General features: G+C 53.8%; 10 protein-coding genes across 10 annotated transcripts; 7 read left to right on the forward strand and 3 right to left on the reverse strand.

Moving 5' to 3' along the window:
• Positions 1–200: 200 nt before the first annotated feature.
• LAESUDRAFT_725587 (uncharacterized protein) lies at positions 201–2,991 on the forward strand. The gene is made up of 15 exons (XM_040908848.1): positions 201–590; positions 646–700; positions 758–1,018; positions 1,079–1,148; positions 1,207–1,368; positions 1,431–1,867; positions 1,920–1,968; positions 2,022–2,038; positions 2,094–2,151; positions 2,207–2,222; positions 2,274–2,344; positions 2,400–2,432; positions 2,494–2,564; positions 2,623–2,733; positions 2,796–2,991. The coding sequence occupies exons 1-15, from the start codon at positions 541–543 to the stop codon at positions 2,835–2,837; spliced, it is 1,503 nt and encodes a 500-aa protein (XP_040764568.1). The 5' UTR covers positions 201–540; the 3' UTR covers positions 2,838–2,991.
• Positions 2,992–3,007: 16 nt separating this feature from the next.
• On the forward strand, positions 3,008–5,636 carry LAESUDRAFT_138709 (uncharacterized protein). Its single transcript, XM_040901316.1, has 15 exons — positions 3,008–3,197; positions 3,254–3,308; positions 3,369–3,629; positions 3,685–3,754; positions 3,808–3,969; positions 4,022–4,461; positions 4,517–4,565; positions 4,617–4,633; positions 4,695–4,752; positions 4,806–4,821; positions 4,878–4,948; positions 5,003–5,035; positions 5,092–5,162; positions 5,221–5,331; positions 5,401–5,636. The coding sequence occupies exons 1-15, from the start codon at positions 3,154–3,156 to the stop codon at positions 5,440–5,442; spliced, it is 1,500 nt and encodes a 499-aa protein (XP_040764569.1). The 5' UTR covers positions 3,008–3,153; the 3' UTR covers positions 5,443–5,636.
• A 99-nt stretch (positions 5,637–5,735) lies between these two features.
• LAESUDRAFT_812510 (phosphoribosylglycinamide formyltransferase) lies at positions 5,736–6,640 on the reverse strand. The gene is made up of 3 exons (XM_040914413.1): positions 6,520–6,640; positions 5,846–6,471; positions 5,736–5,793 (listed from the first exon to the last, which is right to left on the reverse strand). The coding sequence occupies exons 1-3, from the start codon at positions 6,566–6,568 to the stop codon at positions 5,785–5,787; spliced, it is 684 nt and encodes a 227-aa protein (XP_040764570.1). The 5' UTR covers positions 6,569–6,640; the 3' UTR covers positions 5,736–5,784.
• A 769-nt stretch (positions 6,641–7,409) lies between these two features.
• Positions 7,410–10,101, forward strand: LAESUDRAFT_759008 (uncharacterized protein; the record flags this gene model as incomplete). The annotated part of the gene is made up of 5 exons (XM_040912529.1): positions 7,410–7,457; positions 7,512–7,606; positions 7,659–8,227; positions 8,278–9,693; positions 9,749–10,101. 5 exons carry the CDS (start codon positions 7,410–7,412, stop codon positions 10,099–10,101), a joined length of 2,481 nt encoding a protein of 826 aa, XP_040764571.1.
• A 1,160-nt stretch (positions 10,102–11,261) lies between these two features.
• Positions 11,262–12,230, forward strand: LAESUDRAFT_139179 (uncharacterized protein). Its single transcript, XM_040901317.1, has one exon. It carries the CDS (start codon positions 11,383–11,385, stop codon positions 12,049–12,051), a length of 669 nt encoding a protein of 222 aa, XP_040764572.1. The 5' UTR covers positions 11,262–11,382; the 3' UTR covers positions 12,052–12,230.
• A 2,264-nt stretch (positions 12,231–14,494) lies between these two features.
• Positions 14,495–15,402, forward strand: LAESUDRAFT_749773 (uncharacterized protein; the record flags this gene model as incomplete). Its single annotated transcript, XM_040911575.1, has 5 exons — positions 14,495–14,811; positions 14,850–14,935; positions 15,027–15,096; positions 15,160–15,231; positions 15,310–15,402. 5 exons carry the CDS (start codon positions 14,495–14,497, stop codon positions 15,383–15,385), a joined length of 621 nt encoding a protein of 206 aa, XP_040764573.1. The 3' UTR covers positions 15,386–15,402.
• Positions 15,403–15,929: 527 nt separating this feature from the next.
• LAESUDRAFT_743177 (DnaJ-domain-containing protein) lies at positions 15,930–17,149 on the forward strand (the record flags this gene model as incomplete). Its single annotated transcript, XM_040911244.1, has 5 exons — positions 15,930–16,024; positions 16,081–16,147; positions 16,203–16,430; positions 16,480–16,686; positions 16,741–17,149. 5 exons carry the CDS (start codon positions 15,930–15,932, stop codon positions 16,792–16,794), a joined length of 651 nt encoding a protein of 216 aa, XP_040764574.1. The 3' UTR covers positions 16,795–17,149.
• A 474-nt stretch (positions 17,150–17,623) lies between these two features.
• On the forward strand, positions 17,624–18,713 carry LAESUDRAFT_759010 (uncharacterized protein; the record flags this gene model as incomplete). The annotated part of the gene is made up of 2 exons (XM_040912530.1): positions 17,624–18,287; positions 18,352–18,713. 2 exons carry the CDS (start codon positions 17,624–17,626, stop codon positions 18,711–18,713), a joined length of 1,026 nt encoding a protein of 341 aa, XP_040764575.1.
• Positions 18,714–19,453: 740 nt separating this feature from the next.
• On the reverse strand, positions 19,454–20,959 carry LAESUDRAFT_743178 (uncharacterized protein; the record flags this gene model as incomplete). Its single annotated transcript, XM_040911245.1, has 2 exons — positions 20,539–20,959; positions 19,454–20,458 (listed from the first exon to the last, which is right to left on the reverse strand). Exons 1-2 carry the CDS (start codon positions 20,803–20,805, stop codon positions 19,454–19,456), a joined length of 1,272 nt encoding a protein of 423 aa, XP_040764576.1. The 5' UTR covers positions 20,806–20,959.
• Positions 20,960–22,413: 1,454 nt separating this feature from the next.
• On the reverse strand, positions 22,414–26,061 carry LAESUDRAFT_725596 (uncharacterized protein). The gene is made up of 4 exons (XM_040908849.1): positions 25,909–26,061; positions 23,541–25,855; positions 23,069–23,485; positions 22,414–23,010 (listed from the first exon to the last, which is right to left on the reverse strand). Exons 1-4 carry the CDS (start codon positions 25,976–25,978, stop codon positions 22,636–22,638), a joined length of 3,177 nt encoding a protein of 1,058 aa, XP_040764577.1. The 5' UTR covers positions 25,979–26,061; the 3' UTR covers positions 22,414–22,635.
• Positions 26,062–26,262: the final 201 nt, after the last annotated feature.

The raw sequence follows: 26,262 nt of genomic DNA on the forward strand, positions 1-26,262 counted from the left end.
GACGACGGGCAAGACAACACGGCGAGCGCGAGCGAGGAATATGCGGGGCGGGATCGAAGCCACGTTCGGGTAAGCGGCCAACGAGCAACCAAACAACGCGAACGCGAACGCTGGCTCACGTGACCAAGTAGGTGGCAGTAGCCCTGATCAACGCGTTTGAGGCCGCGAGCGCTGTCGTCGATGTTCCTCCCGGCTGCAGACGCCATGACTTGCATGCATGCATTGTTTTCATCAACAGCTCTTCGCTTCGTTGCTTGTGTGATTCTCCCGTATTTCCCTAGGCCGCCTCTAAAATGGCTGGACTCGCGGGCTTGAATGTCCTCGGACCGTTGTCTCCGCCATCCAGCTCGCTGTTCGGCGTCTCACGGTGAATTTGGAAACGCTGGGTAGCACTGTGTTGTGTGAGATGACACGAGCTTGATCACCTGGCGGAGGAGAAGGTGCCGGCTCCTTCTGAGCTCTTCCGTTTCTCCGAGTTGCTGCATTCAAATTAAGTCTCGAGTCGAAGTGTGGTTTCATCGCTATCTCTTGTACACCCATATGGCGAAGGCATACTCTTTGCAGGAGGTCGCTCAACATAACAGTGCGAGGTACGCTGCATTTGCTCCGTGAGCCCTGACGCACTCTTGACGTCGGACAAATAAGTTCTTGCTGGATCATTATCGATAACAAGGTCTATGACGTGACAGACTTCCTCCCTGTATGTTCGCTACGAACTTTCAAATTAGCTAGACTCACCATGGCTGATCGAATGCAGGAGCACCCAGGAGGAGAAAAGATCATTCTCAAGTACGCCGGCCGCGACGCTACGGCAGTATACGAGCCCATCCATCCAGAGGACGCGTTGAATAAATTCCTTCCACTCGAGAAGCATTTAGGGTCACTGGATAGCTCAGGAGCTCAGGAATTGAAAGAGGAACAGGACAGTCGCCGCAAGACGCAAGATGAGATTCGCGTGGAGAGAGCCCGTGCGGGGAAGCCTCCAATCAACCAGATCCTCAGCTTGCAGGATATGGAGGTGAGAATCCATGCAGTTCAGTTTGTTCCGAACAAGATGGATAGAACTGTGTTTCCATAGAATGCTGCTGAACAGGTGCTGCCTTACAAATCCTGGGCTTTCTACAGGTCTGCTTCAGACGATGAGATTAGTGGGTAGAAGGTTGTAGACTATCTCATCGCATAATCGATGCTTACGTTCTTGGCTAGCCTACAATGAAAATCGCCGCGCATTCTCTCGTTTCTTCTTCCATCCACGTGTGCTGAGGCCGATTTCCCGAGTTGATACATGTACGACGATTCTTGGATTCAACTCTTCACTCCCGATCTTCGTCAGTGCTGCGTCACTAGCTAAGCTAGGACATCCTCTCGGTACGCCTTCCTCTAATGTCGGGTCATCCATCTCACAATTGTCACCTCGACCTGCACCGCAGGTGAACTCAACATTACCCGCGGAGCAGGTCGTACGGGCATCATTCAAATGGTGTCTCATTACTCCTCAGTCTCCCGCGAGGAGCTTGTTGCCGCGCGGCTTCCCTCACAGCCGCTCTTCTTCCAGCTTTACCCGGACAGAGACAGATCGATCACAGCGAGTGTGATCCGTGAAGTTGATAAGATGGGCTTCAATGCAATTTGCTTGACGGTCGACGCGCCGCTAAACGGGAATCGTGAGAGAGATCTCAAAGCGCCGTTCGAGCTCGAAGAGCAAGAGCGCGTCGTTCAGGAGATACAAGGTGGAAGCAAGCTATCTGGCGAGATGCAAGAGAGGACTGAAGATGAGGATAACAAACTCGTGGAGGGCGAGCTGGAGCTGCTGGGGACGTCGAGCGGATTGCGGACGACGGCTGACCTTGACATGTCTTGGGTGGAGGTCAATCACCCTCTTCGAAGTTCTTCAAAGGGTTGCTTATGGTCCTTCGCAGACTATACCTCTGATACGGAAGAACACGAATTTGCCGATTGTATTGAAAGGTAACATTTGTCTGCGATCCGCTATTAGTAGAACGTTAATCCGTGTTACGCAGGTATCCAATGTGTTGCGGTAAGGGGAACATTGGAACGTGTACTTTTCGAGGAGTATCTGACGACTCCGCCAGGATGCGATCATGGCTGCCGAGGCCGGAGTGGAGGGAATCCTTCTTTCTAACCATGGTGGTGAGTGGATTGCTCTTTCATGCCTGTCCGGAGACATTCAATGGGCTCGGTGTAGGTCGGCAGATGGAGTAGTGGGTATTTGATCAGCTCTAGTGAGCTCGACACTCAATATGTCCTTGCAGCTCCCTACCTCCACTCGAGGTGCTTTACAAGATACGTAGAGAACGGCCAGCCGTCTTCGATAAACTAGAGGGTAGCGAGCGTTCGTCGCACATACTTGTGCTACCTCACTAATATTCTCTGCGCAGTGTACATTGATGGAGGCATACATCGCGGCACGGGTGAGTTTATTTCCCAGAGACATGTTTTCCATTGTGAAAGGATGACGTACTCTGCTATCAGACGTCCTCAAGGCCTTGTGTCTCGGCGCAAGAGCAGCGGGACTGGGACGGGCTTTCCACTTTGCACAAAGTGTAGGCCCTTCACCCCAGAGGTTCTACTATGAGTGAGGCTGACGTCAACCAAACCTAGGCGTATGCAGAAGCCGGTGTTATACAGACGGTGCGCATACTTCAACGTGAGATCACACTAGGGATGCGGCTGCTGGGAGCAACGAATGTGAAGCAGCTAGTGCCAGAAATGGTGAGCAGCAGGAGGTTAGTTGTCGTGTTGGTTTTGTACAACTTACTCGCTCGCTGTGCTAGGTTGAACGTGTCGACTGGCAGCCGTTGCTGGCCAAACTATAAGATTGTTTGTGTATTCTGGTGCTCGATAGCTTGCAGGATAGAGTGTTCTAGTTCTAGCGTTTACATACGAGTGTCGGATGAACTTTACGGAGTTCGGATAGTCATTCCGGATGTCGTCTACCGAGCAAAACCATCATGCGATCGAAGTCGGTCATCTGAGCAGGCTCGGCTCGTTACGCGGGTTCGGAGGACCGGCCACTCTGAGAGCTCTCATTATACATAAACACCAACTGGACCGCAACAGCCATGAGCTTTTGTCTTCTGTCAGACTCAAATTTCCCAGCTCTTTATTGCGCGTACCATACCGTAAGGTACAATGCCTTGGTCATTAAAGGAGGTCGCAAAACATAACACTCCTAGGTAACGTCGCATACATTACGATACCCCGCATCGCGCGCACGCTGACATCGCGCTAGCTCGTGCTGGGTGATCATCAAGAACAAGGTCTACGACGTGACTGACTTCCTGCCTGTGAGTTGACTTACGGAGTCCGAGTCATCCACTTCATTGAAATCCCCATCGTGCATGTAGGAACACCCAGGAGGTGCTAAGATCATCCTCAAACACGCCGGACGCGATGCGACGAGCGCGTACGAGCCGATACATCCTCCGGATGCATTGGACAAGAACCTGCCTCCCGAGAAGCACCTCGGCGACATAGATGTGGCCGGCGTGCAGGCACTGCAGAAAGAACGCGCGTCCAGGCAGAAGACAAGGGATGAGATCCGCGTGGAGGAAGCGGTGGCCAGGAAGCCTCGCATCAACAGGATTCTCAGCTTGTGGGACATGGAGGTCAGTTGCTCCTTCAGCAGGAGTTGGGTGCGTGTCGACTCAGAGATGGTTCCAGGACGTTGCCATGAATGTGATGGCGTACAAGACGAAAGCATATTACGCGTCGGCAGCTGAGGACGAGACTAGTACGTAGATAACTCCGTTTCAGTGGGCTTTCGTCTAATTGCTGTTCGTGCAGCACTCAAAGAGAATGCTCGTGCCTTCTCTCGCTTCTTCTTCCATCCCCGGGTCCTTAGACCCATTTCCAAGGCCGATCCATCAACAACTATCCTTGGCTTCCGCTCTTCTCTCCCCATCTTCGTCAGCGGCGCCGCCCTCGCCAAGCTTGGGCACCCACTAGGTGCGTTTCCGTATCCTGCTCCGAGCTCACAGCGCTCGCTCAGATTCTACAGGCGAGATCAACATCGTCCGCGGTGCAGGGCGCACCTCCATCATTTACATGGTCTCCTCCAACGCTTCCCTCTCGCCGTCCCAAATCGCCGCCGCCCGCACCTCGCCCTCGCAGCCGATCTTCTACCAACTCTACAAGCCGCGCGACCCTGCCGCGGCAGAGGCGCTTGTGCGCGAGATCGAGGGCCTCGGGTACAAGGCGATCTTCCTCACTGTCGACGCGCCCGTTGCTGGCTACCGCGAGCGCGACATCCGAGCGCCGTTCGAGCTAGAGGACCTCCAGCGCGAGGCGGACGGGGAGAGCGAGCACGCACACCAGACGCCTGGGTCTAGACAGCCCGAGGATGCGGAGGAGGAGTTGGAGGGGCAGGGGCAGGTGAACGTCCTCGGGACGGCAGGTGCGCTGTTGGCGAACACGGATGCGGATATGACGTGGGCGGAGGTTAGTCGGTGCGTTGGATTCGTTGAGGGTCGTGTCAGCCTCATGCTAGCCACAGACAATTCCGTGGCTACGGAAAGTCACGAAGCTGCCTATAGTCCTGAAAGGTACCCAACCAGGGCATTTCTTCGCACATAAATTCTGACGGTACCTTTCAGGGATCCAATGTGTCGCTGTAAGCATTTGCAGAAGAAACGTGATAGGATCCTGTGGATAACCTTCTTGCGTTTGCGCAGGATGCCGTCCTTGCTGCCGAGGCTGGCGTTGACGGCATACTCCTGTCTAACCACGGAGGTGAGTGCGTGGGCGTCGACGATGACCGAAGGCCGCTGATACCATGACATCAGGTCGCCAACTTGAATAGTAAGCCCGGGGACATCGGACCATGAATACGTTAGTTGCTCACACACGTCCACCAGCTCATTACCACCTTTGGAAGTTTTATACAGAATCCGCAAGCAGCGTCCGGATGTCTTTGATAAGCTAGAAGGTGACGTTACAGTAGGCTCAAGTCGATACTTTCTGCTGACGCCCGTCCTTTCAGTCTATATCGACGGAGGAGTCCACCGGGGCACCGGTAAGCCATCACTCGTACTCGACCGGAGTATCGCTCATGCATTCGATTTGCCACAGATGTCTTGAAAGCCCTCTGCTTGGGTGCAAAGGCCGTCGGCCTCGGGCGTGCGTTCATGTATGCGCAAAGTGTACGACACCGATTCTTTCTCCGGCCGTCGCGAAAGGAGCTAACGCCGCGCTGACCAGGCATACGGCGAAGCCGGAATCATACACACGGTACGCATCCTGCATCGCGAGATCGTTCTCGGAATGCGGTTGCTAGGCGTCACCCGTCTTGATGAACTCAAGCCGGAGATGGTGGGTGCTTCGTTTTTTTGCACCGTTAAAATACGTTGACGACGTGCTCTATCTGCTGTGCAATCGTAGGTGGAGCGAATGGACTGGCAGCCCGCGCTGGCGAGGCTGTAGTCATCGTTTGTTCGTCAGTAGAGCCGCTTGCCGGTGTGGCGGATTATCTAGGATAGATGTATGGCATTTCGCAGCGTTGTTTCGTAATGGTGTCACGACTCGTTCCACGACTGTCAATTAGCCGATCCAGAAGTCTGATCTTTCATCGCTTCTTGATATGTGGAGTCTGGTCGACAGCTTGATCCTGCTGGTCGGACCACGATTTGACGGTGCTGACTGAACGCTCTGTTCCGTGGATGTACGGTACAGATGTCTTAAATGCAATGCATGATGGGCGTCCAACGTACCATAGGGTTTACTTGAGACTCACGTCTCGCGAAGTCCAGGCGTCAACATTACATGTTACGCTGACTGGACCGTAACCTCAGAACTTGAGAACGCTGGAAGCTCACTGACGACTCACGGGTAAAGGAGCAACCTCGTCCAAGACCTGCTTCGTAGCTTGCACGATAACCTCCCACTCCGTTTTATGCAGCCGCTCTTCGAAAGCCTCCAGGGATTCCCCGGGCTTTATCTCAACCTCTCTCACCATCACTGGAGGTCCACAGTCCACCTCCTTCACGACCCTGTGAACCATGACGCCAGAATGCGCGATCTCGCCTTTTTGGAATGCCTCATATGCCCGTTCGATCGCATTCGCACCGTCGAATGCCCCTGGCAGCGCGGGATGGAGATTTATCACCGGGATGGGCTTCTCCACTTTCTCCTCACCCTTTAGAAGCCGCTCACCGTTGACGACCTCCAAGAAGCCGTCGCCCATTATGTGCATCCAGCCCGCGAGAACGACCAGATCGGGCTTTTCCCTGATCACGATCCGGGCAACCTCGACATCGTAGTCATCGCGCGTCTTTCCGGGGTTTGCTTTGACGAATGGCTGCAGTGAAAGATACGCGGTGCGAATAGGAGGATTCGCTTGCGCAGCGCGAGTCAGGCCGTAGGCTGCCTTGCGATTCGACAGAACGAGACTAATGCGCGTGTTGGGGAGTGCGGGCGCACACTGAGCATCTATGAGGGCCTGCAAATTTGTACCTGAGCAGAGTCAACGTTGTCTGGTGGCTGGGAGATGCATGCGCGTACCTGAGCCCGAAATGAGCACGACAATGTGTCTCAGCCCTGCATCCGACATGAATAACCAGTACTTCCAAGTTGCCGCAGATAATTTGTAGCACCTGCCTAGTGATCGGTGTATTGATCGATCACTACTGTTGTGGGCGCGTTAAGACAGACGGCGACTCCTTCATCCAGAACCACGATGTTGCTGCTTGCTCAATTGGCCGCTCGACCGACGACGATATTCCCAGCTAATTGTCGATAAAAATGCTATGGCTCTGTCTCTGTGGTAACACGATGAACAAAGTCTTGAACTGCAGATGACGGCCTGCACGTCGCCGCGCGTGTGAGCAATCGGCATGGCTACAAACTATCCAGCACTGCTGTGCGAGTCGTCCACCAGACGTAAATGCGATTGGCTAGAGGTCCCTCCAGCCGATAGCATTCAGGATTGCCAACATCAAAGATGGATCCAGGTTACAGGGTTGCTCATTGGTCATTTCGCTACGGAGTATCCTGCGTCCCGGGTCGCGTTCCTCGTTGTCAAGGCCGAGGCGTCAGCGGCAAGGCAGGGTCACCTCACCTCGTTCTTCATGTCCGCCTCTCGTGCGGATCCTTCAGTCCTTGCCTAAGTGCATGGTTGGACGCAAGTCCTCTTTCTTTCGGTTCCGATCTCACTGTATACCGGGCTTAGCTGCTTTCGTTTCACTGGGATTGCATCTCAATCTATCTGGCTCTCGTAGTGCCCTCCTCAGCCGGACTGACGCAGCCTGCGAAACACAAGCCAGCTGGTCTACCTTTTTTCTTCTGCATACATAGTCCATCATCAAAGGTTGCTTAGATTGTGCAACAATCCTTTTGTTCACACTCCTTACTTCGCGTTGCGAACTCACCTCGGCTCGTTGATTGTTGCACACATGGCTGGGGTAGCAGCCGCGTTCATGCGTCTGAGCAGTGACAACATTGTGAGTGATCAGCCTTAGTCATCCACCATGCTTATGATCTGATTGCCCGTACAGGTGCAGTATCTCCTTGCTGATGTGCCAATCTTTTGTGTGGGGATCATGTCCCTCGGTATATTTACATTCTTTCTATTCATGAAGCGAGCCGACGCGTAAGTCCCCGGTCTTACATCGATGAATCGATCATAACCTGTGCAACCACAGTCTCATCCTATGCCTACATCTGTCAATCATTGTCGCGTTCATATCTGCCATCCTGGATCTGGTCCAGCTGCTCGTGCGGGGCTCCGAGGCTGTGGACGATGCCCTTGATCTGACCTCCGTGACCGGGTTAATCACCGTGCGCGAAGTGGGCTATGCATTGTCGTTCGGTCTGCGGTTCCTCTTCTTTTGGGGCTTTGTTGCGCAGCCTCCACCTGGCGAGGCTCGTTCGATGGGTAATGTTAGACATAACGGCAGTTGGAACCGCTGGGGTGCCATAGGCATCGTGCTGGAGATATCCACATTGGCCTTGGTCTTGGTCGACCCGGTCCTCCAAGTCATCTACCGTGTCGTGACATCCCTCCACAAGATCGGTCCGTTATACGAGGTGGAGTCAGCCATCCAGGCTGTTTTGTCCGCTGTATTCATCCTGAAACTGTTGTTGAATTCCTGGGTGAGGTGGACTGTGAACGGAGATGTACCACCAACTCTTAAAACGATAGGGAACTATTCGGCCATGATCCTCGCACTCCTTATCAGTGCTCTGATTGGTATCGGTAATCTTGCCATGTGTGAGTGCGTCCTTCACGTCCAGGCTGTTAACCAACTTAATCGTCGACAGTCGAGTTTACAGAGACGGTACTCGGACGGTTCCTCCAGGCTGTCGAGCTGTACATAGTCATGGTGTACGTGCTCACGAGCGCTTTCTACCACCTACGCCGGCAATCCTGGCACCGTGGCGCGCGCTCACCTCACGGCTCGAGAGATGTCAAGACCCGGAGCCCTTCACCCCAGATTACGGCTCCCGTAATAACATCCCCTGACCTGCTGCAAGTCGTAGGCCGCGATGTCCAGCTTGGGAGCCGGCGTCCATCGTTCATGCTGCGTACGTCTGCTGCCTCCCGTGTTTCTGAATGGCTCAACATTCGTCGAATCTCGGATCGCTTAAGCGGGCATGTAACGCCTCCTGAAGAGATGGAGAAGGCCTCCTTGTGGAAACAAGACGAGGCGGAACGTGGCATTCCTCCCGAAGCACGCGATGAACCTGGAAAGGTTCCCGATTCGGCCGTCGACGTCTATACCCCCACCGTCAGTGTTGCGCAACCCGCCCACGGCGCGCCTTGGCGTGATCCTCTAGAAACCACCATACTACCAATACTCGCCGTAGCCGAAAAATCACCTACAAGTGCTGGGTCGCGCCAGTATCCCGGCCATCCGCCACTGACGTCCAAGGTTTCCAATAGCTCGCTCATGCGAGCGGCTGCAGAGCGGCATCAGCAACAGCAGCAGCAGTCTGCTCAGTCTCCTGCTGCTTCTGAGAAGGTGGAGGAGGGGGTCTTATTGAAGCAACGGCGGGCGCCGGAACTGCCGAGATTGACGATTCCAGAGCCCGTGCATTCTCGCCACCCAACAATCGACACTCAACGTCCCGCGTCAGAAGCCTCTCGGTATAGCTCGGTATATGCTCCCCCTCTGACGGGCATAACTGAAGTCATCTCGGGCTTTGAATTACCAGCGAAGACTACCCAGCCGCCCGCCGCTGGCCATGTTGACTCTGGCTCCGCCCGATCATCATGTATCTCGGAGCTCATCCGCCAGCAGGCAGAATTGGACAAGTCGATCGCTGCGCTGCGGTTGTTCTCACCGACTGACGAGACTCCCAACACGCGACGATTAGCTGTTGTTGGTCAAGGACAGGATGGGTCAGAAGCTAGGATTACGCGTTCGACGCAGAGCGACCTGTCGTTGAGCAACTTCCCGGAGCCGCCTTGGGGGCGCGCCAGCGGGACGTCGGAGATTGCTGTGCTGACTCCAGAGGTGCCTGCTGGAACGACTAAGATGGGGGAAGCTGAAGCAGCCGCTGTGGCCTCTCTGCCTGAGCGACGCATCTCCGGCGCCATGCTCATGGTGCCGGATGCGAATCCTCTTCGCGACAAGGAGAGGTCTTCAAGACTCGACATGGAGGCTGCCATCCTGTCCAGCAGGAACCGGGTTGACTCTGGAGGGACTCAATACGAGATCACGTCCTTCATTGGTAGTAAGTGGTCAATTTCCATTACATCGGGGAGTGCTCACAATCTGCTTTAACGCAGGATTGACGCACCCAGATCAGTATGAGCAGGGCTCGTTCGCGTCATCGATTCTCAACCGCTCGCATGATGGACCGCTTGTTCCCCCTCAATTCCCTGGCTTCCGTGGCAGGACAGACAGCCTCGAGTCGGCGCGTAGTATTCACTCTTTGGTCCAAGCTGTGACGAGCGATATCGTAACTGGACCACCATCGGATAGGATTCCAATTAATGGGTCCCCGTCGCCACCTGTAGCGGCGCGGGGCTACGTTGCCCGCGACCAACGATTCAGCAAGCGTGTCGGGTTGCCGCCGAGGCCTCGTATAACAGCGCAGGACACGGTAGTGCCTACTTCGGAGGATCCCGGATTCTCGTGATAGAATGTAACATTTGTTATCCTCGCCGGTCAAGTTCGTTCATTCGTTTCACTTTCGGTATTTCAGTATATATTGAACGGGATGGACGCCTGCAGACGCATTGTCTTTGATTCCTTGTGTGTTGCGCTGAAGTTGTGATAGCCGACAACGCTCGGCTTTGCTGTACCGCTGGACCTCGCTGGCCACCGTACGTGTACTATTACACTTTCGTTTGTTTCCTACCATAAGTTTGGCTGCAAAAATCGGATGATTCAAATTGGCTCCTGATCTCGTGACCTTTCTTACCCGGCACGTGCTCTCTAACGCGCGACGCGTCTGACCGCGATCTTCTCGGCGCCAAATTCCTTCGATCGTACTCGTTCCATCACTCCCACCGGCAATCTTCCCCCAAATGCGCTTCTCCTTCACGGATCTCCATCTTCTTGCTTCTCATATACAAATTTGATTGCTGCCGCGACATTTTGGTAGGAGGGATAGGCGGTAGCATCTCGCGCTACCGCTGCCAGCGGTCCTGCAGTTCGAGGCTTCCGCTCTCCACGTGAGCGTCTCGGTAGCTCTGACACGTCGCCGTTGGATATTCTGTAGCCGGTGTGCTACAGGCTTTTCCCAGCGGTGTCATGAGCGACCTGCAAAGCGGCATTGTACGGCGATGTGCAGCGCACAGTTACTGCGAGGTGAGCCCTTGACAGAAAGTGATGATTAGTATCATGATTAATCTATGATCCACATTCAGGTGCGATGTGAATGTGTGAATCTATCCTGTGCTCAGGGTGTTCATATGTCAGCTGCTGGAGTGCCATGTTATGGGATTCTGTGCGATGTTTGAGTACATACTCGGCGTGAACGATGAGCAATACACAGCTTTGTGTTGTAATTTCAAAGACTGCATCGATTCTGCGTGCGAGTGACTTCAACGACAAGACTCTTGCAAGCACAACTCCATGGGAATGCGTGCAAGAGGAAGATGTCCGTTCAAGCCGACTACAGAGACAGTCTTCAAGCAGCGGCATGCGTGTGATCAAGTCAAACACTCCGACAATGTGTTATTTTGTGCCAGACTCCAAGATCTTCCACGAAGACACCTCAGCTGCACGAATCTTCCGCCCCAAGACAGCAAGCACGCTTCACTCAAGATCGTACATTGCGCCTGCGTGGGTGATGTGAAACTCTCAAGATGCCGTGTATCGTTCCCCAAGAGGGAATTCATACTTCACAAAACCGTCCGACAAGATGTTATTGAACGCAAAGTGGAAGATTCGCCAGGACCGATATACTCAGTGAATGCAACTGGATTATGGCTGTCGGAACAGAATACGCAAAAGATGCTACGAACACGGTCTCTATGCCAGAAGCAAATGCAGTACGACCGCACAAGCGTTTGAACAGCAAATTTACGGACGCCGAGATCTGACGAGAATGAGCACAAACCTCAGTCCAACAAGCACGCCAGACTCAATCGCAAATAGGAACGCAAGTATATCAGCATTTCGTCGTATTATAAGCGAACAGCAAATTTGTAGCAAGACGCACGAAACAGGTTTTACGCAAACATCTACCGAGGGACGATTACGCCTAAAGACACCACGATGCGCCAAGGTCTGCTTGAAGCGACCCTTCCTTCTGCATGAATTCGAACCATGTGCATTTTGGCCTCATGGTCGCAACGGTCCAGCAATGCAGCCAGCCCACAGCTTGAACGCGTGCCTTCTGATATGTTCAATTGACTACAGCAAAGACGATTGCCGTGAAAACACGTCGGTCAGCTGGAAACTGCACGAACGAATTAGCGGAGTCATATGGTCGCACTGGCGATGGAATAGTTGTGCAAGCGGGGGAGTGTTGAGCGGGCGTCAAGGCGCTGTATACTGTCAAGACCGACGGCGTCAAGCGCATCCAAATCCGAGAGCAAGACGTTGTCATCCTGGCTGTCTCCACCACCAAGGATACTGACCTTCTATGTTCCTTAAGTGACTTCTTGCGCTTCGCCTCAACCTCCAAGTCGCTTCAGTTGATTGCTCGTACGGCCTGTAGAGGAGCGGAGCCAGCCACAAGGCGTCCCGGTTTTCGCTATTATCACAGCCTGCGTTTGTGATTTGAATGCTTGGTGGCCGTAGCAATCAGCAGATGAAGTGATCGGCAAAGTTGATCAGCAAAACAAGAACATTCAAGAGTCAATGGAAGCCTGTTCAAAACGTCGGATGCCTAGAGATGCTCAAGGAACTGGATCCGAGTATTGCCTAAATGTGCTGCATCCCCAATTGGTGGCTATTGCTTCGTTCAGTGGAGGATGACAAGGAAGCGTCGCAGACTAGGATTCGACTCGTCGTAGAGGAGCAAGCTGCGAAGCAGGCTGCGAAGAAGCGGCGTATCTCTTCCCGTTTTTGGCGGGAGTACCGCCCGTATAAAATCGGACACAGACACCGTCGCGGCGACGCGACCTCTCATTTTTGCTTCCGCGATCCTCTGAATTTGCTTCCGTGACAGTCCATAGTTGCGATCTCTGGCTTGGTGCTTGGTTTCTCTTTCTCTGGCTGCAGAATGTGGCACTGGGTAGGTCGAAAAAGTTGACGTCGACCAAGATCATGGAAACCACCGGCGATATCAATGCGGGCGACATTGACATCTCCAAGCGCTCCTGCTGTGAGTCCAACACAACGCACTCGACGGTCCGATAGGATGGCATGGAGTTGATCTGCTTTCCATGAAGCATATGTATCTGCAGAGGGTATACAGTTGCTTCTGCGTGGCATCGCTGTGGACGACATCTCTATGTGTGCGCGACTCCGCGAGCGGCATTGGCTTTATCACGCTTCTTGACAGCAGGTCACAAGGGCGCATCCGAGCTTTAAAGACTGTAAGCAATTTCTCCTGCTCCAAGGCTGATTTTTCTGCTTGGTAGACCGTACCTCGCTCGTCGACGACCCCGCCAATGCGTGGGCCATCACGGCTCCGTGACAGTGACAGGGCGGGCACTCTGTCACGAGTAACAAAGCGTCACGTCACCAAGTCACAGACGGAAGCGCCCATCAGGCAAGTGGCCGTTGATTCTGGTCAGGGAGTCGGAATGCCTGATGAATCCGTATGGAATATGCTGTTCTGCGGGGAAATGCATCAGAAGTGATGAACGAACCAGCTCGTCAACGTGAACGAACCCCCTGCCAAATGTTATCGTCTAACCTGACGTTCAACCAGCAAAGTGGAGGACTTGCCAGGTTGCGGTGTTCCTCACAACTACTTTAACACGCTATGCAGAGTGCCAGAACGCTCCCCCTGATCCCCCACATGAAGGACAATGCATCAAGCGCGCACTGTCGTCTTCAGCTTTACGTTCGAACGTCCACGTCTGACGCAGCGAGCCTGCACTTTGTCCACCCGCCGAGAACCGTGCATCTTATACGTCTGGAGAGACGGAAAGATGCATGACCGCCACGACGCACCTCTCGTAGTCGAGACGGCCTTGGGCTACAGTAGTCGCAGAAGATCCGCTCTTTTCAAAGAGCACGGAGTACATTCCGATGGATTCCACCAACGGCATCACGGTTCATGTGCTAGCCATCAGGGATTCATGCGATTGAACATTGGTGCTTCGCGACTTCTGCAGTTGGCCACGGTCTCTGAAACATCGTCTCCTCTCATATCGCCCCCCTTTGCAGCAAGGTTTTCCGCCATATGCAAGAGATCTCCTAGTTGAAGGCACTCACAGGAGATCCATGATCCTGCTGAACAAACTTCGATGGATTTCCAGCCGCTATATCCTCCAGCAGAATTCGACGAGTACGGCGACGACGATCATGCCCCAGAAATCAAAATCTCAACGCAAACGTCACCTAGGCCATTCTCAGAATACGGCAGCATAAGCTCAGTGATGTTGGAAGCCATTTTGAGCAAGGAACCAGCCAGCCGAGATCGTCGTGGGAGTAGCCGTGGCGCGACAAGCGAGAAGGCACAAAGCCGCGTCCCCGTGTGCCACCACTCGACCCAATTGTCGCAGGTGACCATTATCAACTGTGCTTTTTATTCCTGCTTTTTCCCCTGCTCGCATTGATGTACATCCAAAAACTCTCCATCCCTATCTGAGCACCTTCTTGATCCCCCCAAATACCAGCTCCCAACTGCCAGTCGACATACGCTCGCCGCCATCCGCCTTCGTACGAACTCGCCAGTGTGGCACACGAATCACTAAATCACTAGTTGGTTGAATCGACTACTCTGAAGGCTTCCTATCTTGAATGCCCGCATCGCGCCGCTTCCTCGCACCTCCCTTCCAACCACAAGTTTCCCCTTGCCTCCCTCGCTGCTCGATAATGCATGTCAGTCCTCGTCGTAATCCCAGTTAGACGCAATAGCCCAAATGGCTGCTGGATAGCTCTCGATTTATCGGGAAAAACACACTATGCAGCCACCATATTCTCTCTCCATCTTCCAGCTCACCTACTGCCACTCTATCGCGTTTTTCAACCGCATCTCGCGCAATGTTCCAGACTGGGCGGTTCGCATCAAGCCACGAGAGTCACGGTGGCGAGGAACCAGTGCGATATTAGCTGAGAAGCTGAGAGTGTTCAAGCTGTACGAGGACAGATGTGTTATGAGCTTTCCGCTGATTGTCAGCGATGGTAACCTTCTTCTTGCTTACGAGTTCTGCGTGCTATTGACGTGGACTGTACCAGAGTCTGCAGATGTGTTTTATACGTTCAAACACATCTGCCAATGGTTCGTTGACTTTCAGTGGCAGCCCACTGTACCGAAAGGACATGGGCACTCCTCATTCTTCGGCAGGCACTAGTGGCTAGGCCCACACTGTGCCGGCTTTTCGTGACATCAGGAAACGCTTCTTGTGCGAGCATATGCTCACTCCGCACGTCAAGGCATGTTGCCGCCATTCGTTTATGCTCAATTCATTTTGACTGGTTTCTGCATCGATGTAGACGAGTGCATTACCTCAAGATTTGGTCAAGACCAGTCGAAAGCTAATCCGCATATTGTGGTTGGATCAAAGTAAGTAAACTTGAAGTTTGAACGGCCGATAGAGTGTCGAATGATGTGATGTGCTGCTTTTAGACCCTCCTTCCCGAAGATGGATCTCAAGACTACCCTGGCATTTTTTGCCAGAGCTATTGTGACCGGATCGCGGTAAGTAGAATTCGTATGAGTAATTCAGCAGCCGATTGATGTGCATTGTGATCTCATATGACGCGCCTGATATCGAAGGATTGGAGGATATGATGGGACAGGATGGGACGCGATTGGGAATGTAGAAAGAACGGGTGAAATCAAAACAGTATAAACAAATCGTGTGCCGCGAGACTGATCTCAACGGTCTTGAACCTTGCAAACATGGATTGAGAATATGTCCCCAGTCGCATTCGCGAATAAGGGATTACATGCTCGACATATCAGACTGACCATCAATTCTTACCGTGACATACAGCCACAGAACTTTGGAAGATGGCTTGCTGTGATCCTGACCGGTCCCATGCACATACCTGGGCTCGCGAGTTGTTTCTGACAAATTGAGGGAGAAGTGAAGACGTGAGTTCTCTGTATTTACTGTTGATACTCGTTCTTTTGTAAACATCATCATGAATCAACGCGCAACCATGGCCCACTGCTCTCAATACATCGCTCGCGCCGTTACAATTTCTGGACGAGTTCACAGTAGATAGCTGGCAGTGCATGTACGTGCTTTAAATCCAGTACTCAGTTGAACATGCCGGCGGTAAAGGCCACGCTGTGTCCACCGTGCCCCCGCGCCTCCGTGACGTCACGCGAACTATATAACGGCGTGCGCTGCGTGCGCATACGGCGTGTCTTCCTCGCCACTGCTCACGATGTCCGCGTTCCCCGACTACTACAAACTGCTAGGTGTCTCGCAGACAGCATCAACAGATGAGATAAGACGAGCGTACAAGCTCGAATCTCTGAGGTATGTTTATCATAACAGACCTACAGCGCCCCTCTCTCAACCGTATAGTTCCGCAGGACACACCCAGATAGACTGACACAGGCAACTCCGGCAGAGAAGAAAGCAGCCACAGAGAAGTTCCAGGTAAGGGGCTCAACGATAATAGCGGTCGCTATGAAACTCAGCCCCTTCGCTCCAGGCTGTGGCAGATGCGTACTATATCCTCTCTGATTCAACCAGGCGCAAGGAGTACGATATGTTATACAAGACGCGGGGTCCACAAGAGAGGACGACCGATCCGCATGCTTCCGCAAGTTGGTTCTCCGCATTCGCAAGTGTGTTCGGCGGTGGCACTCCTGCATCTGGGGCGGGAGCCACAGAGCAGGAACCCGATGCGAATAATATCTTCGCGGATGTCTTTGACGAGGTGCGCGCGATGAGCTCATCAAGGATTATTCTTCTAACAACCTCTGTAGCTCCTGCGTCCAGAAGTACAGCGGCGTGCTCCTTGGTTCGCATGGCTGGGCGGAATTTGTGGCGCAGGCGTTGGCTTCATAGTTGCGAATGTCCCTGGGCTGATGGTCGGTGCGTACGCTGGCAACCGCTTGGGTGCCATCAGAGACGCGAAAGGCAAGAGCGTCGCTTCCGTTTTCGCCCAGTTAGGCAGCAATCAGAAAGCAGAGGTGCGGACCAATTTATGGAGATAGATGATTGTGTTGATGCATCGTTCTTCCCAGATTTTACGCGCTCTAGCTACGAAGGTGCTCGGCGCCGCTGCAAATTCCTTCTGAGCCAGCTTGCTTGGACATAGGACAGCTTGAGATTGATACCATTCGCTTTTGATACCGTCTGATTAGCGGGTCTATAAATTATTTACTTCTCAACGGGAAGGTTGTGCATATATACACGGATCGCTAGTCTTTCTGGATCGAGGCTGAAAGAAAGCTGAAGCTTGAGCTTAAGTCCGGGCGGGGTTCGAGAACGACGGGGTATGCCATATATGGTGCGAGTCCTCCGCGTTGAGAAGCCACACACGATGATTCGGGTGCAGTGCTGTCGTTAACCTCAGGCCAACTTGCGGAGAGTTATCCCGCGCGTTTCTCGCAATCTGACCTTCTTCGTAGACAACTTGCTCTGGATCAGTAGAACTGCGCAGTATGCGATCTGCATCCCATCAAGCTGCTCAGCGCCAAGGTAAGCTTCTACCAGTCTGTATTGTGCAATGCAATCGACGGTTACACGTGTCACGGCCGCAGCAAGCAGTGGGAGGGCGAGCTGCCTGCCTCCCGGCGCCCCGACACGCCCGCGATTTCTCGGTACGATGCGTATTTACGTGTTTCTGCTGGTTGAATGACCGTCGCGTCCGGGATCGTGCCACGTAGAACGCATTTTGAATCCGTATCTCGAGCAAAGTGCGTAGTTGTCGGCGAATAGCTCATTGCGCGTCGCTGAGCTCTTGTGCTCTACCGCGTCGTTAGAACGCTCCGTTGCGCTGGCATCTGGTAAAGCGCCCTCCGAGACGGCGAGCACGCGCCTGGCATCTGCTTGTAAGCCGACCGTGTCTATAAATATGGACGCACCCACATTCTATCAATGACAGCACAGCCTCTTCATAGTGAAATGGCCGAGGGAACAAGTGCGCCTGTGATTAATAACAAACCGATCAGCCGCAGGCAGCCCACCAGCGCTTCGCCGACCATCCCATGGGACGCATGGGACACATGGAAACGCGTGAGGACGTCATCTCCGGAGCCTCAACCCCATGGGTGGACTTTAAGGGAAAGGCAGTCCACTGAAGGACGCGCGATGCCCACCTTGGGGTTGTTGACGCCCGTGCCTTCCCATCGTTCGGAGGCCGATGGTACAACCGAGAATAATGAGGACAGTTCCTACGCTACCGCCGCCGAGAGTTTGGGAGAGGGAAAAGGCAAGGCGAGAGCTCGGGAGGGTGATAGTCCGAATATAGCTGCGGCCCCGTGTGACACAGGCGGAGGGAGAGCCCATGAGTCACACCCGTCTACCCACGCCGATCTGGTAGGCCCGCCATTGGGCGGGGCTGATCCTGCATCCTTTGATCCAGAGGTATCGGTGGAGTCATTGATGGAGGAGGAGACAGAATGGGAGGAAGAACAGTCAGGATCCGAGGCCAGTTTCTACCTCCTCGACGTTCCAGATGTGGCAAGCCTGAACGGACTAGCAACCGAGACGTTCTCATTCGCCAACAGCAGTTTCAAAGGATCTACAAGCCTATATCTCCCACCTGGGGTCCGTCAGCTCGTCGAGGGTCAGTCCAAAGCTCCGCATCTTCATAAATACCAGGAATAGAGTTTGACAGAAATAACCCACAGGGATGAGAGGGACGTTGAAGCTTGAACGGAAGGCGCGCCGCAGGGCTGAAAAACGCCTCGCCGAAGAAGTGGAGCGACGCATCACGGCCGAGCGCAACGCTACTCAGCTCGCGCATCAGAACCGGTTCCTCGAGAGTGAAACGCGCATCTGGGCGAGTGCTACCGCCGACACTTTCGCGTCACAGATTGTGGATCGACTCACAATTTTACACGAGTTGGACCCGGGTATCGCATCTCAGGCGGATCAGGGTCCGCCTGCCGATGAAGCTGGGATCTCGGAGCGTTCTCTGAGCGCCCTGCTCGCAGGCCCGGGAACCCACGCAGACATGGTGCTAGACTCCATAGAAGAAATGCTCGCGTGAGTTTGAGGACGCATGGGTTTAAGGTCCTGAAACGTGCGAGTGGTCAGTAAGCATTGTGTGGCGTTTTAGTGAGAATAGTATGAGATGCTTACCATTTCTGTGCTCCTTGTGCGTTACTAGCCGCCCAATGAACTCCCGTACAATTGCAAACGTTCGAAAGTACTTCCGTTGGGGAGAGCGGGATCTATGAATGGAATGAATCAAGCAGATTGGCATTTCAGTGGGAAGGAACGCAGCGACTTGAATAGTCATGTATTTTTAAGATGTGATCCGTGCTTCAATGGGACAATCGTCACGACTGAGTCTGGAAGATATACAACTGTTTTGATTGTCATTTCGAGTCCAGTAGTCTGTGTTAGACGATCCTTGCCAGAAGCTACCTACAGAGTGCAACAATTCAACGAGAAGGGCAAAAAAGAAAATGGAGGCGCACGGACGGCCAATACGCGAGACAACCCGAAGTCTATCGTGATACACACATTACTTTACACATTAAATAGATGAGGATAAACAAGGCAGTCTCGGGGTATGATACAGTTAATTTGACCAAAGAAAAGAGGAATAACGCATGTCCTTGGATATAGCACATTTGATTTTGTGGATATGATAATGCAAGACGGTTATCCTTCATAGCCTTCGGGGCCATGTTCGTGGATGTGATGATGGGATGCGATGACGATGAGATCGGAAAACTGGACATTTGCATGCATGTTTTGTTACGAGGTTCGTGGCGCTTTACCTCAATGCCAGAGCTCGCCTGCTTGACATTGATCAAGGGCTGGGTCCGCGACTGACTCATCTTGACGGAGAAGTGCAGCGTAGTCGTTCAGGCCTCCTGCACCATTTGCCATAGCGAGAGTGAGCGCGGCAAGTGCCTTCTCTGAGCGAGAAGCGGAGGACGGAACGTGGAGCGCCTTGGATCGCAATTGAGCTCCGTTGTTTCTAAATATGAAGGGCGCAGAGGAGTTGAACGGCGACTCGCCGGGAGAGGATAATGTGTGAGACAGTGGAAGCGAGATGAGGGAAGAGTTGGTCGAATTCGTGTAGGTGTGGGTAAGCGCCGGAGTAGATGATGTGCCAGAATGCGGTAAGATGTCCTCCGAGTCCACAGGCGACAATTCCTCGTCATCGGACGAGTACGTCGAGAAACCCGCGGACGCATTGGTGGGAGAGGAGCAGCGTTCGCTACTCTCTCCGCTTGTGAACGGCGACGAGTGGACCTCAATCTCGGGCAAGTCAATGTCCATCATGCCCAGGGACATGGCACGCTTCTTGTGAGAAAGGTTCTGGATATGGCATGGCGCCGATCCTAATGAGACGTCACCTGAGACGATCTCGACCTCGTCCTCATCGTCACCGTGTGGGAACGTATTTGCATCCATATCTGTCTGCCATGCACTTTGCACCGATCGCCGGCGGCGGTAGCGTTCCCTATCACCGCGAGTGCGAGGCGGACTTGCCGACGAACGTGAGCGGGAGTTTTCCCAGTCGCGCATGCGCTGAACCAGGCCCTCGCCGCTTTCCGCCACGCTGCGCTGCAGCTCACCAAACGCGTCTGAACGCAGCCTGCTGAGGTCTTCCTCGGGAACCATATCCTCTTCACGGAGGCACGTAGCCTCTGATCTCGAGAATGTAATGTGCGACGTGCGGCTTGACTTGCAGTCGTTGCGCTGGGGGAACAAGCCGAAGGCGGCCGACGTGCAGGGAAAACCCTTCAGAGCGGGCGGGAAGGCCTTGGTCCGTTCCTCCAGCAACGCGGAACCAAACGGAGGGGCATATCGCTCGCCCACACTTATTCGTGACTGGATATGTTTCGCAGTCAGACGGGCTGGCAGACACAAGCTGAGTGAGGCGAACTCACGGCTGTGTCCCTACGGGCTCTCTTGCCTCTTCTCCATTGGTCAACATCCCATTTCTCCGGCGGCTCACCGAAACCGGGGAGGTCTCTGTACGACGGGCTCTGCGGATAGCTCGGACGCGGTCGCTTGGTAGCAAGCCGCCACTTTGTATCATCTGCCGAATGGAGGGCACGAACAGGAGACGAAGCGGAGTGCGACCTGCGGCGGGGGAAGTTCTGAGTGCCGGACGACATGTACGACAGTGTGTGGGTCGAGCGTGCAGGATGTGGCACGAAGCAGGGTGGAATGTCGGGTCGTAGGCTATGAGTGGGGAAAAGCGGAGGGGTGTGGATTGGCAGAGCCGGGGGGGCTGTAGTGGTAGCGGGGGCGTTGATCTATGTAACATATAGGTCTCCACCGGCAAGAGCCGTGTGGCGTCCCGGACTCCCACCATTCCCCATCCCGCCTTCTCTCCCGTACCTCATCCTCCGCAATTGATTCGGACTACGGTCCCGGTGATAGAACATCCATGGCCGGCGGTCTTAGCTGCGACCCTTTTTGCCGCTCAAATCCAGACCAACCGGCGTGTGTTGACTGGTTCGCAGTCAGCTGTTCCCCGTCATTTCTGCAGGATTTCGCATGAGAGAGACGCTTCGCGGCGTCCCGAAGAGAGCTAGTTCTTTCTCCGTCAATCCAGGCCCAGCGAACGTATGTTTCTATACATTGTTTGACGCGTTTATTCTGTTCGGACACTTGACGGGATTCTGCATAGTCCGGGTGCGCCTTCTCGATAGCGGGACGATAATCTTATCGATACACTACTTTGCCGCACCCTCTTCGATCTACCCCAACCCATAGGCATTACAGCCATTCGTCGTTCTTGTCACCCGGCTATTGCTCAAATGCGACGGTAATTAAGCTCACACGTGCAATCCCGGGCTGTCCGATGTTGAAGCAATTCAGCTTGATTTACTGTATTCCCCGTTGCTGGTCTAGACGCGATCTTCAAGGGGCGAGCGTCTGCTGCTCGAGATCGCTCGATATGTGCAAACAGACTCACGAGTTTAGCTTGCCGCTCAGCACAAGCTTAGCTTTGCTGAGCGGAGCAAATGGAATACAATTGCTGTCACTGTACTGCCAGTATCCACAATAGGTCTGTGCCACATGACTGTCCTTTTCGACATAACTTGTACTCATGACAGTACCCAAGATATCAGCCGCGTCTCCATTTCAACTGTCAAAGCAGTTGCCGGCTGAACACCAGAATGGCCCGTTTTTAGCCTGCCCCAAGTCCACTGTGTCTCTATACACCGAATTGCTCCAACAGAGTTCTCATCGGAGACATTCAACGATCATGGTGCCGGCTGAATTGCTTAGCGCGAACGGGTCCTCCACATATTCTGACATGCAAAGGCTGTCGATGTACGTTGAACGTTGAACGCCGGTAGGTTTCCAGACGAGCGTCAGAGGCCGCATCCCTCTGAATTGCCGTCTTATTTTTAACGTATTTCAACGGTCAAGTTCAATGCACTGTGCTTTACATACCTGTGTTTTCTATGTTTGCTGCCAAATCGGCGGCCTTTTGTGATAGTTTGATTTCAACGTTGAAATATTTGCGGCATCAGTCGGACATGCGCTATACATAGTATCTCTGGGGCGGCGATGGATGGTGGCCACTGGCTCCCAAATCTACCCCGATCACTATAGTTCCGTTAAGAAATGCGACGTGTTCTTATGCCGTGCTGGCGGTGTCACAGTATAATTCCAGTGAACAAGCATCGGAGCAGTCTTGAACGACAAGCGTACTGGCATCTGTAAGGGAGCGGCAGCACCACAGCGCCAAAGGAGGCGCAGTATGTCATCTTGACCTTCAGTGCATGTTGAAACGAAGTTACTTGTACGATGATAACTTGTACGATGACTAGTATGTACTCTCCGTGCCTTATCAAGGTGATGCTGAAGACCGTGATTTGCCATGATACAACGGGTAACCTGCCCACGTAACGACTACAAGGTCAGACTATGAATGTTCTTCCCAGTCCACTTCCAGCTGATGTGAGTACGTCATACAACCCTTCCGCCCTTCAAAGTCCATAATCATTCCCGCTGAAGCCCCCGTTTCCGCCGGTCAGCTGTCTCACCAAGAACATTCCTCGCCCCTCCCCCTCGCTCTTCGTACTGCGCACTCCAATCACAGACCTCGGCCGAGGAAACGTGCGTCCAGGCCGAGGTCCGTCATGTTGCTTCGTCGGACTCGACTGCCTGCGTGCCGTCGTGGCACCGCCGGTCAGCTGCCGCGGGAGAGTGACGTCTGGGGTACCGCCGACTCCAGTAAATTGCCGCGCAATAGTCGTGGCGCCCGTGTGTTGCGGTGCGATTCCGCGCCCTCCGGTAAACGAAGGGATGAGCGGCGCTCGCACAACGGGCTGAGGATTCCGCATAGCTGGGGGAAGGAGGAGCTAGTGAGGTGATGAGGTCAGACAACAGCCCGGAGGCATGATGCAGCGAGCTGCTCACTAAACATTCCCGACACCACACACGACCGTTTGAGTCGGTCTTTGCGGCACTATCGAGTTGTTTACCGCACCCTGGCTTTCCTCCTTCTTTTCTTCGTCCCTTTGCCTCCTTACCTCCGCATAGCAGACACGACTGATGCCATCTGGTGCCCTGCGGCCCAGGTACGACACCTCTTTCCATGGGCGATACGTTCCTGCTACATCCCGGGCATGACATTGATCCACCAAAGCGCGGAAATGTGGTCGTGGTCGGATGGGCAGTGCCGAGCGGCCGTTCGTAGCGGCTGGAAGATAGCGGGACCGTATAGGTGGTGGTGTGATCCGGTTTGGACGGCGTCGCGGGTATAGAAGAACCAAGGTTCAGCTGGGGAGCAGTGCTGGGCACCTGGTGGACTACCATTCGCTCTGGAGGTGCACACTGACAAGTAGAGAGGTCAACAGAGTGGACGCATACCATCGTTATTGAGACTCACCTCGATATGACACGGCCCCCCCTCTGCTCTCACGAACACCGCCCGCCCACCATCACGCTCCTCAAACAGGCCGTCACATATGTTACACCTGAAGCAGGTAACGTGGTAGGTCTTAGGCGGAACCCCACTGCTAGCGGGCTCCTCTGGCACGGTAACGAACTTCCCTCCATGTTTCGTGCTGAATAACTGAAGGTTGCACTTGGCGCAACGAGCATCCGGAGACAAAGGTATCGGGGAGGGAAGGTCGCGAGCATTCGGCAGAGACTTGGATGATTGATGTGTCGGATTTCTGGCAAAGGTGTCAGAAGACCGGCGGATCCGCCCACTGTTTCCGGTAGGGTGGCTGATAACCTCTTGTTTGCTTGATCCACGCAAGGCTGGGGGACTGACGGAGGGAGGGGTAGATGGTGCGCTTGGCTGACTGTTTGAATTCGTGTCTGAGACATCAGCTGCCAAGTCTGGAGTAGATAGGACGAAGTCTGCGTAGCTCCCTTTGGAAGAAGAGTCCGCCAGACCCGTCCTGAGACCAAGGCCGATACCACTAGAAAGATCGGAAGTAGCTGCACTTGTAATACCAGGAAGCCTCGACATTGGACCAGTCGACTCCGGAGAACCTAGCTGGCTCGCGACCTCCGCACCCAGCCCCGTATCATTGTTGCTCGCCCTGATAGAAGCCAACGACTCATAAAGTGATTCTAATGCAGCGTCTCCAGTACGGTCACGGCGCACAGTATACGCCGAGTCTCCAGTTCTGTCTCGACGGATGTGACTCCGTACTGAGGGGGTCAAGGAAGAACCGGTCAACGTTCGGGAAATCCTCGCGGAACTCGTCTGCTCGCGAGGAGAAATATCTCCTGTGTGGACAGCAGTAATGGGACCGCTGCCACGTACACGAGAGGCGGGACGTCTTCTGGACGTAGTTGTCGTGGACGAGGTAGAGGCCGACGAGCGTGAAGGCGAGGTCTGCCTTAAGAACCTGTTCTTCATCTCTTCGATGGCTTCTTCGGTCGGTTTGATAGTCGAGCTGCTGTATCTCGGACTCTTGGTGAGTCTGGCTGAAGAGCTTGATGTTGTCATGTCTGGATCCAACGCCTTGTACCCATCAAGATCGCGACGTGCTGGACTTCCAGGCACATAACTACCGGTATTGGTGTCGCTATGCCTGTGACTTCCACGCGAACTCAGAGTGATGTCACGCTCCCTTTCCCGCGAATCTGGCGTGGAGGAATCGGATGAGACCCAAATACGGGTCGAGGAGCTGCCTTCACCGGTCATTGCAGGGCGTATGGCGGTTAATGAATCCATTTGCATGCGAGCCGCGAGGCGATCGACACCCAAAGTCGAATCGGCGCTATTGGTACTGCGATGAGTATATCGCGCAGAGGTTGGGATGCGACTGCTAGAGGAACCCAAGGAACCCTTTGGGGCATGGGAGGCGGAGGTGCTGTCGCGAGCGCGGAATATACCTAAACGTTGCTCAAGTTCCTCCAGAGCGGGGCTACCTTCTTTGTCCTTGTCGGTGCGCTTAACCCCACCTAGATTACTACGCGGCTCCTCCGTCTTCCTAGGGCTATCGGTGCCCGACCGCTCCAAACACGTCCCGAAACAATCCGTGCAGCAAGGTTTTCCCAGAAGGTCAACCATTGGGTTGTCGCCAATATATTTGAAACATCCTTCGCAACGAAAACAATTCTTGTGCCACACCCGACCAGTATTCTCGATGAATCCTCCTTCACTCTTCAGGATGAGCACTGTTCTGCCGCACGATGCGCATCCTCCTTTGGAACCTCCATTATCGACAAAGCATAATCGGCAAAGGAACCGAGTGTTAGTTCCTGAGGTCAAGTCTGCACCTGAGGGAGACAGTGAGGAAGGGTCCGGGTATATTGTGGCGTCGGGGGTAAATTGCGTAGAGCACATGGCGCAGTGGTACGTTGCTAGAGTTTCCTTCGGTTGAAGGACGGAGCCGTATACTTTGGCAAGCTCAGAGCCGTTATTCGGGTTAGGCAGGATGCCGGCGGCACCATTTGGAGAAGCGGAAGGTGCGTCGTGGTCTGACAGGCGTGACGTGGTAACGGACGCAATGTGTGCAGATACTCGCGACCCGAGTGTCACTGATGTCGTCTGCGATGAGGATGCGGGTCGTGGAAAGCGTCTCGAGGGAGTAGTCGAAGGAAGGGCTGCTAATGTGGGGTCCGTAGGCTTGTCGTCATTAGGCACGGCCGGCCGCGGAGGGGACTTCTCGTTGGTAACATATGTGCGAGACCACTTGTCTTGCGTCTGGGACTCTCCCTGATTCCACTTTACGACTGGTGCTGTGATTTCCCTGTAAGCAACTTGTAATGACGCCACGACGAACTGTATTCACCGACAGGTGTCCCTCCGCACTTGCAGCGAACACCAGAGACAATATCACCACACCTTCTGCAGAATCCCATCACACCGAGCTAGAGAGAATCGTGAATGACGGCAAACACTGGGCGAGTCGTTGAGAAAGACGCAAAGCTGCAACGGCGGGGACAAGCACGCCCGAATTGGCTGTTCGACTGGGCTCGCGCTCACGTGTGTGACGCGCTGCTTCATGTTAGATCGCGGCTGGCGATTGCCGTCAGCACTGCTTCAAACAAAAGCTTCGGCATGACACCGACCACCTGAGTGCAGAATTCATGTTGGATTCAAGTTTTCGGATGCGCTTCCTGAAAAATCAATTACTACCAATTGC

Source organism: Laetiporus sulphureus (assembly GCF_001632365.1).
Source record: "Laetiporus sulphureus 93-53 unplaced genomic scaffold LAESUscaffold_18, whole genome shotgun sequence".
NCBI classification, from domain to species: Eukaryota; Fungi; Basidiomycota; class Agaricomycetes; order Polyporales; family Laetiporaceae; genus Laetiporus; species Laetiporus sulphureus.

Bases quoted from the DNA above. Each gene is read 5' to 3' on its own strand.
- LAESUDRAFT_725587 (XM_040908848.1), top strand. From the start codon at position 541: ATGGCGAAGGCATACTCTTTGCAGGAGGTCGCTCAACATAACAGTGCG. The intron at 591-645 runs GTACGCTGCATT...CGGACAAATAAG, and splicing joins GCTCAACATAACAGTGCGAG to TTCTTGCTGGATCATTATCG. The intron at 1,019-1,078 runs GTGAGAATCCAT...GTGTTTCCATAG, and splicing joins TCAGCTTGCAGGATATGGAG to AATGCTGCTGAACAGGTGCT.
- LAESUDRAFT_138709 (XM_040901316.1), top strand. From the start codon at position 3,154: ATGCCTTGGTCATTAAAGGAGGTCGCAAAACATAACACTCCTAG. The intron at 4,462-4,516 runs GTTAGTCGGTGC...TGCTAGCCACAG, and splicing joins CGGATATGACGTGGGCGGAG to ACAATTCCGTGGCTACGGAA. The intron at 5,332-5,400 runs GTGGGTGCTTCG...GTGCAATCGTAG, and splicing joins ATGAACTCAAGCCGGAGATG to GTGGAGCGAATGGACTGGCA.
- LAESUDRAFT_812510 (XM_040914413.1), bottom strand. From the start codon at position 6,568: ATGTCGGATGCAGGGCTGAGACACATTGTCGTGCTCATTTCGGGCTCA. The intron at 6,472-6,519 runs GTACGCGCATGC...GACTCTGCTCAG, and splicing joins CGTGCTCATTTCGGGCTCAG to GTACAAATTTGCAGGCCCTC.
- LAESUDRAFT_139179 (XM_040901317.1), top strand. From the start codon at position 11,383: ATGCAACTGGATTATGGCTGTCGGAACAGAATACGCAAAAGATGCTAC.
- LAESUDRAFT_725596 (XM_040908849.1), bottom strand. From the start codon at position 25,978: ATGGGATTCTGCAGAAGGTGTGGTGATATTGTCTCTGGTGTTCGCTGC. The intron at 25,856-25,908 runs GTGAATACAGTT...GGGAAATCACAG, and splicing joins GTGCGGAGGGACACCTGTCG to CACCAGTCGTAAAGTGGAAT. The intron at 23,486-23,540 runs GTGAGTCTCAAT...TCTACTTGTCAG, and splicing joins GGGGGCCGTGTCATATCGAG to TGTGCACCTCCAGAGCGAAT.